Here is a 12,168-nt window from a genome sequence, read left to right as displayed (position 1 = left end):
GTTATTGACGAGATTTGTTTAAAACCGCGATTTTCTGTAGAAAATCATAACCGCATTGCGCCGACATTCGGCCGGCTTCTGTGTAGAATCTACCTACACAATTAAATAAAAACGTCCGCTCACAGTACTCTTACACCGCTCACCGCTTATTTTGAATAAGATTTTGGTATTAAGTGTTTTATTTCGTAAAATACCTCTATCCGCCATCTTTTACCATGGAATCTAAACTCAAGTTGTTACAAGAGAAAAATAAGGTTCGCTTTGAACGTCTTACTAAATTATACGAGGTAGGCAAACATTTGTCTCCATCTACTACCGAATTGCGCTCGATTGAGACTTTTATGTCCGATAGTCAAACTGTAGACATATTGCGTAATGATTTCATGCAAACTTTGGATGAAATTAACCTATTACACATGGAATTAGATCCCAAATTCCAACCAAGTTATAAGTCACTTTCATCATTTGAAGATATTTATGCTCGTGTTGTAAGGTTCCGTGTAAATCTAAAAGGTAAATCCGTTTCTTCGAGTGCAGTTCCGCAAACAACGAATAAGGCTCCCTTCAAACTAGCTCCGCTTAATATTCCTAGCTTTGACGGAAAAATTGAAAATTGGCCCGTTTTCTATGAATCTTTTAAAGCTAATATACATTGTAATCCAGATTTAACAGATTCTCATAGAATTCAATATTTAGTTGGAAGGCTCACCGGAAATGCATTAAAAATTATAGCAGGCGTGATTCCTTCTGGCGAAAACTATAAGTCCATTTGGGACAGTTTGACAAAGAAATATCAGGATAAGAGAGCCCTAGGTTCGTATTATGTTTCCACGTTACTTAATATTAAAGCCGCTTCAAATAACTCTGTCGCGTTGAATAATTTCATAGATACATTTGACGCTGCCGCCGCTGCACTAAATCAATTAAAAATAGAAGATACTTTTGATTTCATTTTATTTAATTTAGCATTCCGCAAATTAGATTCAAGTACCGCTCAGGCGTTTGAAATGACTGCTAGAGATAAAATGATTCCGAGTTATTCAGATTTAGTTGAATTCATTAAAAGTCAAGTAAAAATATTAGATCGCACTGCTAATAATAATAATTCATTTAACCGCACTACTCAAAATAACAATACTACTATTAATAATTCAAACCGCTCCCGCCATACAGTCCATTCGTTCGTAACTCGCAATAATAATAATATCGACAACCGCTCTGTATGTTCGATGTGTAATACGTCTGAACACTTTCAGCTTTATACTTGCCCCGCATTCAAATCTTTGTCACCGAAAAATCGCCTTGAATTTATTAAATCGAAAGTAGGGTGTGTAAACTGCCTTAGCTTGACACATTCCGTGTCAAAATGTAATTCGAAGTATAAATGTAGACAATGTGGTAAAAGTCATCATTCTTTGTTGCATTTAGATTCATCCTCAAATAAAAACTCACCTTCTGCGTCATTTCGAGATTCGTTCACCAAGGCAATCATACAAGACAGCGCTGTTTCGGCTGAAACTGGTACAGAGAATTGCGCCTCCACCTCCGCGGCATCAATGCCCGTTATTAGCAAAGATCGCGAGCACGTATCGCTCTGCGCTCGCTCACCTGACCTAACGAATGTTCTTCCCTGTACCACGTTAACTTGTCATAACCGTACTGAAGTGGTTCTTTCTACCGCCAGTATTTACGCGTATAATAATGAAAAGAATATAAAAGAAACTGTTCGATGTCTTATTGATAATGCTTCACAGAACAATTTGATTACTCTAAACTGTTGCAAAAAACTTAATTTGAAAATTATTCCGCTGTCAAATTCGACTTTAAAGGGTGTTGGTTTGACTTCCCGGCCGGTTATAGGGTACGCTCATTTTACTATTTCTGCAAAAAATAATAAACATACTTTTAACTTAACCGCATTAGTCATAGATTGTATTACCGATCGTCTTCCTATAGATTATATTGACACATCTATTGTTAGGCATCTGGTAAACATACCGCTTGCAGATCCATTCTGGCATATTCCTGGTGAAATCGAAATTGTCCTAGGAGCAAAGTTATTCCCATTCTTACTTCTTAGTGGAAAAGTCATTGCACCGCCAGCTCCGCCCGCTATTGAAACTGTTTTCGGATTTGTTTTCATGGGTGACGCCGCTGCTAATACCGCTTCGTCAGTCATTGGCGATATAACCGCAATTCCGTCTTCATCTACCGCTTCATTTCTTACTTGTTTTGAAAAAGGTATAGAAGCCTCTCTTTCTAAATTCTGGGAATTAGAGGAAGTTCCTGTGAATAAATTTCTTAGTCGTACTGATGAAGAATGTGAACAAATATACTCTTCTACAGTCTCTCGCAACTCATCTGGTCGCTATTGCACCGTGTTACCATTTGCTAAGGATCCCAGTAGCTTAGGGAACTCGTACACTGTTGCTCATCGCCGTTTATTGGCACTGGAACGCAGACTTAGCGACACAGATTTACGTGTGAGCTATAACGCCGCTATCATGGATTACATAAATAACAAATACTTAGATCCAGTGTTACCATCGGACGAGTCTGATGGAGGTTATATAATTCCTCACCACCCAGTTGTCAGATTGGACAAACAGACTACTAAAGTCAGGGTTGTTTTGGACGCAAGTGCTCAATGTCATAATGGTGTATCTCTCAATGATATTTTACACACTGGACCCAATCTTCAAGCTGATTTATTTTTATTATTACTTAATTTTCGTTTATTTCCAGTAGCTTTAACTGCAGATATAAGGCAGATGTATCTTCAGATACTTGTAACTGAGGAACATCAAAAATATCAAAAAATACTCTTTCGATTTGACCCTTCTGAACCGATTCGTATGTTCAAGTTCAACAGAGTGACGTTTGGACTTAGGTCGAGCCCATTTGTTGCAATGCGCACAGTACGTCAACTTTGTAATGATGAACGTTCTAATTTTCCTGTAGCAGCAGCTATAGCTGAAAAGGAGCTCTACATGGATGATTTAGCTAGTTCAATTTTAAATGAATCAGATGCTGTCGAAGCTTCCACGCAGTTGATTAAAATGTTTAAATCAGGTGGTTTTGATTTAGTTAAATGGTCGAGTAACTCTAAAATGGTACTTGATAATATTCCGCTACCGCTAAGACTTTCACAACAAGTAGAATTTGATAAATCCGCTTCTCTTAAAATATTAGGGCTGGAATGGCAGCCGGAGAGTGACACATTTGTTTTTAAAATAAATAACGATGATCGCTCTTGTACCAAACGTTCTATACTTTCTTCAATCGCCCGCTTATGGGACGTGTTAGGTTTTGCCGCGCCTGTAATTGTTTATGCTAAACTTCTAATTAAAGAACTTTGGCTTCAGAAGGTTGGATGGGATGAAGCACCTCCGACAAATATATCCGCTATGTTTATTAAATTTAGAGAACAATTGCCACTTCTTGCTAATTTAAAAATTCCCCGCCATCTGGCTGTAGCTCAGGGTTCTAGGGTTAATATAGTTGCTTTCGCTGACGCTAGTATGAAAGCGTATGGCTGTGTTGTTTTCTTACATGTTACCGATCCTACTGGTAACATATGTGTCCGCTTGGTTTGTGCAAAGTCAAAGGTTGCGCCAGTCAAAGTAGTTTCACTTGCCCGCTTGGAGCTCTGTGCTGCCGTCATAATGTCTAAACTAACCAAATTGGTCTACGATACTTATTCAGCGCGCACGCCTATAGATAATGTTTATGCTTTTTCAGACTCAAAAATAGCTCTTTCGTGGATTCATTCATCTCCACATCGGTGGAATATTTTTGTCAGCAATCGTGTTGCCAAATGTCACGAGAATCTAGAGCCTAAAAACTTCTTCCACGTCGCCGGAGTTCAGAATCCCGCAGACTGTCTGTCGAGAGGTTTATTACCTGAACAATTACTTACGCACAAATTATGGTGGAACGGTCCTGAATGGTTAATTACGCCTGTACTTCAGTGGCCGATAGAATCTTTTCAGCCTGAAAAATGTGAAGACTTGCCAGAATTTAACAGTAAAACGCTTGTCGCAACCGCTTCTCGTGGTATAGAATTGTCTCCTCTTTGTTCTTTATCGTGCAAAGTTTCTTCATGGAATAAACTGTTAAGAATAATTGTATATATTTTACGCTTTGTAAGATTATTGCCCCGCTCTAAAAGGTTAGAGACCTCTCATATAATTACCGCTGAAAACTATTTGCTTCGATCAGTTCAAATCGCTCATTTTACACATGTCATAAAAGATTTGAAAAAGGGTAATATTCCTTCTGCCCCGCTTAATAAATTAGACTTATTTATATCGGAAGATAAATTAATCAGAATAGGAGGTCGATTAGCTAATTCAAACTTACCATTCGAAGCGAAACATCCTATTTTACTTCCTAAACATGATAATGTTACTTACTTGATTATAGACTATTTTCACCGCGTACATTGTCATACTGGTGCCGCTCTTCTTAGCTCTTTGATTCGCCAAAAATATTGGATAATATCATCTCGATCTGTTATACGGCAACGAGTACATAATTGTAATTTTTGTTTTAAAAATTCTCCTTCGCATCCAACTCCTAAGATGGCGAATTTACCCGCATTTCGTGTTCAAGAGACAGAGGCTTTCGTTCATACTGGCGTGGATTACGCTGGGCCTATTAACATCACTATTTGTAGACGTCGTGGTCAGCGAAGTCAAAAGGCATATATTTGCCTATTTATTTGTTTAGTGACGAAAGCAGTTCATATTGAACTTGCCTCAGATTTATCTTCTATTACATTTCTTTCTGCGTTTAAGAGATTTATATCCCGTAGGGGTCCAGTTTCTCATTTATATTCCGATAATGGAACTAATTTCGTTGGCGCTAAGTCTCATTTGAATGAGCTTTATAATTTTTTACTTTCTTCAGATTATAATGATTTACTCTCAAGCGAGCTTGTAAATCGCCGCATAGAATGGCATATGTCTCCTCCCCGCGCTCCGCATTTTGGAGGAATTTGGGAGTCAAATATAAAAAGTCTGAAGACTCATTTGTACCGCATTATTGGCAATCAACTACTTACATATGAAGAGCTTTTAACAGTATTAACACAGATTGAAACAATAATGAATTCACGACCACTCTGCGTATTACAGGAAGAACCGCATCTTGAGTCTTTAACTCCCGCGCACTTTATTATGGCTTCTCCACTACAGTACTTGCCACTTACACCTGTTTCTTCTACGCCGCTAGTTACACGTAAATCGCTTCTCGATCAAATGATTCGCTCATATTGGAAAAGATGGCATTTAGAGTACTTGAATAATTTACAGGTTCGTCAGAAATGGTTGAAAGATGTAACGAACGTCAAAATTGGTACTGTAGTGTTGATACATGAAGATAATGTTCCCCCATTACGATGGCCATTGGGAATCATTGAAAAGACTTATCCAGGTGCAGACGGTACTGTGAGAGTAGCGTTAGTTAAAACTCAAAATGGTTTTCTTAAAAGACCAATCGTTAAATTAAGTCCATTGCCGTCGCAATAACAATACCGCATTTTCTTAATAATTTCTTATTTTATGAATGTTATTATATTATTTTTTCCGCTTTAGTTAATATTAAAATCCACTACTATTTACGCTACTCTATGAGTGATTTCCTTTTATTTTTCTTTTGAGAAAGCGATGTTTCTCAAGGCGCCGGAGGATGAACGCGCCGCTTTATTTTACTGTTCCTATCCCTTTTCATTCCGCACAATACGATAGTGACAGCATATGTGGTTTCTTCGGAGCTCGACAACACTCGACGGCTTACGAATGGAGCCATAGAACATTTCAATTCAAATTTGAAAATTAGTGATTGAAGAAAAAATATGGCCGCAAATTGACCGCTCCGCTCATATAATAAAAATAGAAAAAGTGCGCATCTTTGAAACAAGAAGAACCCTGGCCAGGGCCCAAGAAGCCAATATACGAGAAATTAAGGTACGTGTTGTGCACTCCCGCTTCCCGCTTCTTCCTTTCACAATATTCTCTTTACCAAAAATCCAGCGACCTACATAATTGTTTTCCGCTATTCCATCTACTGTATGTTAGTATACAGTTTGTAATTATTGATGTCTAGCTGGAAATCTAATATGAATGTGAGCAATATATTTTTATAATACGCTTCGTTTGTTACTAACCATACTCGTATTTTATGAAGGGGACAGAAATTTAAAAAAAGATGTAAATAAAAGTTGAAACACTCCACGAAATAATGAATATAAGCCTAATACATACTCATGCATTATGTATCAGAATACAATGACAACATACTTTATTTACTTTACTTATTTTTTTACACTAACAGTACTTATTTATTTACATTTACTTTATTTATTTACACTCCAGCACTCCAAAAATGACTGAATATTTAAATTGGTAGGTAAATTTAAGTTTTTTGAAGATCTGGATGCTAACTGCATAGACTAGGATTTATTGCAGAGGAGTAAACCCAGCGATTTATACAAAGTAGCTGAAGAAGATAAAAATTGTAAAGTCTTGTTCAAGTTAGAGGCAGGCAGTCCAGAGTCGTTTTTATAAGCATTTGCCCTCTAAAGTCCTCATAAATCTAAGGCTTTTAATTCCGAAGTGATTGCACGCCGCGTGTGGGTGTAGTGTAGGGACAATGATTTCTGTGCGCGCGCGCAGGTGTGCCTGAGACTGGACGGCGCCGGCGCACATTCCTGCGCTGGTCACGGCGCCGCGTACTTGATGACTGGACACGCAAAGGCGGAAGACTTTAGAGACAAATAATATTGAGAGTTCTATGCTTTGAAACTTACAAAATAAAATAAATTATGTAGTTAAGAGATACCCTTATAATAATAGTTGTACCGATAAGATTATATAATATTATTGATTGACGGCCTCTGTGGCGCAGCGGTAGTACGCTTATCTGTGACACCGGAGGTCCTGGGTTCGAATCCCGGCCAGGACATGATGAGAAAAGAACTTTTTTCTGATTGGCCTGGGTCTTTGATGTTTATCTATATACATAAGTATTCATTATAAAATACTTAAGTATCGTTGAGTTAGTATCTCGTAGGACAAGTCTCGAACTTACATCGAGGAGGAGGCTAACTCAATCTGTGTAATTTGTCCCGTATATATTTATTTATATTAAAGTTCATATGACTATGAGAAAGTTGAGACCTGGATTAATTAAGATATCAGAATATGATACAAGAAGATTTAATGGCCCTTATGTTACTAATCGAACTGGTTATGTCGCAAACTGTCAAGGGTGAAGAAGACAATAAAATGTTAGTCTAAATTGTGTCGTGATTTGCTGTTTGCTTCAGTATTTTTACCAATAATATTTAAAATCGACTTGTTTTGTTAATTATTCGATAATCGATACATATCATTTTAATAAATATAAGGCAACATTCCAATAATTGCACAACACGAACATGTAAACATTTGTTACCAAATCATCCAATCATGAAGCGTCGCGCCATTTTAGATCAGCCAATAAGATTCCAACCTGTTGTATTTTTTATTTTAACCATTAAGCTTCACTTGTCAAATGGAATCAACAAATCAGGGAAGCTAATTTTGAATTTTTAGTCTATGGTAGTCCTTACATGATTGGAGATTGACCTTACCAATCGAAGACATTTAAACGTTTTTCGACATTTCGTATGAAACAAGTGGGGATGACAGTTTTCTTTTTGGCATAAAATTTTTAGAAGTTTGTCTTGATTGATCCTCCAAGAAACAAACACGAATGCTCGAGACGAGAGCCGTTGTAATTATTATTATAAGTGCTAAGAGTTATTTGTTGAAATTGAGACTCAATAAACCAGTATATAGTCAAGAAGAGGTATTATTTACAAAACTTCAGAAGTACGGAAGCGAGTCCAGACAGCCCACAGGAAATTATAAGGTACGTTAATAAATCCTCTTACCGTGGCCAAGACACCTTTAGCCGTCACCTTGGTGACTGATTTAATGAGTCTGTTAAATCAGCGGTATGAAAATCCATCCTGTGTACATTGCACGAGGTACACGCACCCTTTTCCTTCCCAACCTCCAGTCTGGGGTCTTAGGTCTCATGGCGTCAGACTTTCCTTGCTCATTTATTATTAAATACACCTATACTTACGCAGGGTAGGGTATTTAAGGCATAGGACATGAACAAACCACACACGACACTGCGTAATTCAGCATTTTGAATACCTACTACTTACCTACGTTTAATTTCATAGTGTGTTCATTCTGTTAACGTGATTAAAGTAAAACGAAATTATAAAGGATAAAGATGTCCTGTTATTAGTGTAAAAGACTACCTACCTAGCTAGTTTCAAAATAATTATAATTAATTGAATAATTTTGATTAGAATATCTGAGATTTCAGCGTCATGCTAAATGTTTTTTTTATTCTCTTGTTAATACCCAGTTACGAATGTATGAAGATAATTAAGTTTCAAATTATTTATTTATTGAATCGAAAATGTAGCGAACGCGTAGGTAAATAGGCAAATTACCCCGGCCGCGTTGCTATGATACGCGGCTGAGCCGTACCTCGACTCCCGCGCGCCGCTCCGCAGCGCTCCGCGACTCGCGCGATGAATAAACTTCGAATTTGCGTTTGTTGCGCATACAGCTAGGTACATATCTACGTCTACCATAGGACTTTTTAGATAATTTATTGTGTTTTAATTCCGTATCAAACTTTCATAATGCACGCAGTTATACACAAATAAAAAGTGAAATAAAAAAAAATATAATGATATTGCTATGTAGGCACTATAGGTAATAACGAAACTATTTTCGAGAATTTGGTATTTTTGATTCATTTAATTTGTGCTCATAGGTACCCAAGATGTCTACACAGATTTTAATTTATAAATATAGAAGTGTACCTAAGTTCTTACTTCATACATGAGGTAGATAGTATCAATTGTAGTTAATCAGCCATGTGAGCTGACCATAGGCCATGTGTGCCTCTAGATACTGTAGTCAATCAGCCATGTGAGTTGACCATAGGCCATGTGTGCCTCTAGATACTGTAGTCAATCAGCCATGTGAGCTGACCATAGGCCATGTGTGCCTCTAGATACTGTAGTCAATCAGCCATGTGAGCTGACTCAGGCCATGTGTGCCTTGCGATAGAGTAGCTAATCAGCCATGTGAGCTGACTCAGGCCATGTGTGCCTTGCGATAGCGTAGCTAATCAGCCATGTGAGCTGACTCAGGCCATGTGTGCCTTGTGATAGAGTAGCTAATCAGCCATGTGAGCTGACTCAGGCCATGTGTGCCTTGCGATAGCGTAGCTAATCAGCCATGTGAGCTGACTCAGGCCATGTGTGCCTTGCGATAGAGTAGCTAATCAGCCATGTGAGCTGACTCAGGCCATGTGTGCCTTGCGATAGCGTAGCTAATCACCCATGTGAGCTGACTCAGGCCATGTGTGCCTTGCGATAGAGTAGCTAATCAGCCATGTGAGCTGACTCAGGCCATGTGTGCCTTGCGATAGCGTAGCTAATCAGCCATGTGAGCTGACTCAGGCCATGTGTGCCTTGCGATAGCGTAGCTAATCAGCCATGTGAGCTGACTCAGGCCATGTGTGCCTTGCGATAGCGTAGCTAATCAGCCATGTGAGCTGACTCAGGCCATGTGTGCCTTGCGATACAGTAGCTAATCAGCCATGTGAGCTGACTCAGGCCATGTGTGCCTTGCGATAGCGTAGCTAATCAGCCATGTGAGCTGACTCAGGCCATGTGTGCCTTGCGATAGAGTAGCTAATCAGCCATGTGAGCTGACTCAGGCCATGTGTGCCTTGCGATAGAGTAGTTATTCAGCCATGTGAGCTGACTCAGGCCAAGTGTGCCTTGCGATAGAGTAGTTATTCAGCCATGTGAGCTGACTCGGGCCATGTGCGCCTTGCGATAGATTAGCTAATCAGCCATGTGAGCTGACTCAGGCCATGTGTGCCTTGCGTTATAGGAGTTAATCAATCATGCGAGCTGACTTCATGCCATGTGTGCCTTGCGATAGAGTAGCTATTCAGCCATGTGAGCTGAACATGGGCCGTTTGCTTTTCACGTTAAGGTATAAGGTATGATCATCGGCCACGTGTGCCTCGGAATGGACATATTATCTTATGGTAGAATTAATGGCAGGAAAAGACTGTTTTGAATATAAGAGTTATATGAATGTTTCTTCAAAAATAACAAAAAAACCTATATGTTTTATGTATGTAATAGATAATTCGTTCCACAAAAGTAGTAAAGGTTCTCATAATATAATGAAGGGTTCCTCCTTAGCTGTTAATAATTATGGAATATTACAGCCTTTATCTTTTTATTTTGAGGTAATGGAGCGGAGGAAACATCAGAAAAAAAAAAGGAAAGGTCCTGCATGTTCACTTTTGCAACACAATAAGCGAGCAAATACTAGTATGAAATCTATAACCTCAATGGATAGGTGGGAGATTGAAGATGTGAGTCAAAATTCGCCACCAATTACCCTTAATAACCAGTCGACGATGGAGGAATCTGACAGTGCATTCTTCCCCGAAGATGTTATGAAGTTGCTTATTAACTTCCAGAAGAAAAAGGCACATTCTAGTAATCTTCATAACAATCAGCTAAATAACGTTATACCGGAGTTTGATCCATAAAATAAAATGCAGTCTGTGAATAGTTGGTTAAATAAAGTTAATGAATGTACCGTCATATATGAATGGAACGAGAAGCAAACCATACATTTTGTTTTACAAAAACTTGCTGGCCAGGCAAAAAAAAAAAATGGTACGAATCACTTCAGACAGTTGTATAGGAATGGCAGTTCAAAATTAAAAAGGCTTTTCTCAATGAGCAAAATTATGGTCGGCTACTCGAAGAAATGTTAGCACGTACTACTAGGATAAGCGAGAGTTTTTTGCGATTATTTTTATGACAAGCTTAGTCTTATAAATCGATGTAATATCGTAGGAAAGAATGCAGTAGATTGCGTTATACACGGAATTACAGACAAGTCTATTAGAAATAGTGCACAAGCTTTGAATTGTAAGGAACCAGAAGACTTACTGGGTTTTCTCAACTCCCAAACAAACATCCGAGATACCCTACATTAAAAGGCGCGAAATACTTGATTTAGGTGACCGAGACAACAACAATCAGTCTACTTTAGATAAGAAAAAAAAAATTATTTGTTTTAATTGCCGTACAGAAGGTCATACATTTCAAAAATGTACAAAACCCTTAATTAAATGTCAAAAATGTAACAGAGTCGGCCATAACGATTCGACTTGCCGAATAAATCCATGAATGTAGTCTGATGCGAGACTCTGATGCAAATAAGTTATCTTTAGCTTGAATAAACACTGAACTTCCCCTTATAAAAGGATTTGGCAACTTGACGGTAGTTCCCAAATACAAAAGTTTATATACATAGTTAAAGCTGGACGACATAGGTCACCCGGGAATAACAAAAACAGTTGAGAAAGTCCAAAGTCAATTCTGGTTTCCTAAACTACGCCATTTAGTACAAAAGTATGTGAAATCATGTATTGAATGTGCATACGATAAAGACGAGGCGTGTCATAAGAAAACTGACCACTTATTTCCAATTGAAAAGGTCAGCAAACCATTTCATACAATACATATAGACCATCTTGGCCCATTCACCAAAAAAAAAAAAAAAAGGTTCTACTTATGTGCTCACGATTGTAGACAGATTTACAAAATACTTGTTTGTAAAACCGGTAAAAAACTCAAAGCACAATAAACGTGCTAGAAAATCTGTTTAATGATTTTGGATTACCATGTCGCATTATACATCGACTGCCTTTGAAAATTTTTGTAAAGCACACTGAATCAAACATGTACTTAACACAGTCGCGAGTCCCAGAGCAAACGGTCAAGTAGAACGTTTTAATCAAACTATCTTGTGTGCAATGGCTAAACATAATACAAACAAGAACGAACGCGACTGGGACACGTGTCTGGGTAAGATTCAGAGGGGCATCAACAACATTGTACACGCTGCAACACGTACCTCTGCAGCAGAAGCTCTATTTGGCACACAGTTTCGAGATAACTTAACAAAAAAAACTCAAACATAAGACAGGACCAAGAAAAGCAAAAGATACGATATGATAAAAATAGAGTTCCTGCGGCAGTTTTTAAGA

General features: G+C 38.2%; 1 protein-coding gene across 1 annotated transcript; it reads left to right on the top strand.

The window, feature by feature from the left end:
• The first annotated feature begins 1,065 nt into the window (after nucleotides 1–1,065).
• LOC132902227 (uncharacterized) lies at nucleotides 1,066–11,727 on the top strand. The gene is made up of 2 exons (XM_060946459.1): nucleotides 1,066–7,917; nucleotides 10,348–11,727. The coding sequence occupies exon 1, from the start codon at nucleotides 1,230–1,232 to the stop codon at nucleotides 5,529–5,531; it is 4,302 nt and encodes a 1,433-aa protein (XP_060802442.1). The 5' UTR covers nucleotides 1,066–1,229; the 3' UTR covers nucleotides 5,532–7,917; nucleotides 10,348–11,727.
• Nucleotides 11,728–12,168: the final 441 nt, after the last annotated feature.

The sequence above is a fragment of the Amyelois transitella genome, chromosome 11 (assembly GCF_032362555.1).
Source record: "Amyelois transitella isolate CPQ chromosome 11, ilAmyTran1.1, whole genome shotgun sequence".
In the NCBI taxonomy this organism is placed as follows: domain Eukaryota; kingdom Metazoa; phylum Arthropoda; class Insecta; order Lepidoptera; family Pyralidae; genus Amyelois; species Amyelois transitella.
This window is presented reverse-complemented; position numbering and strand designations above follow the sequence as displayed.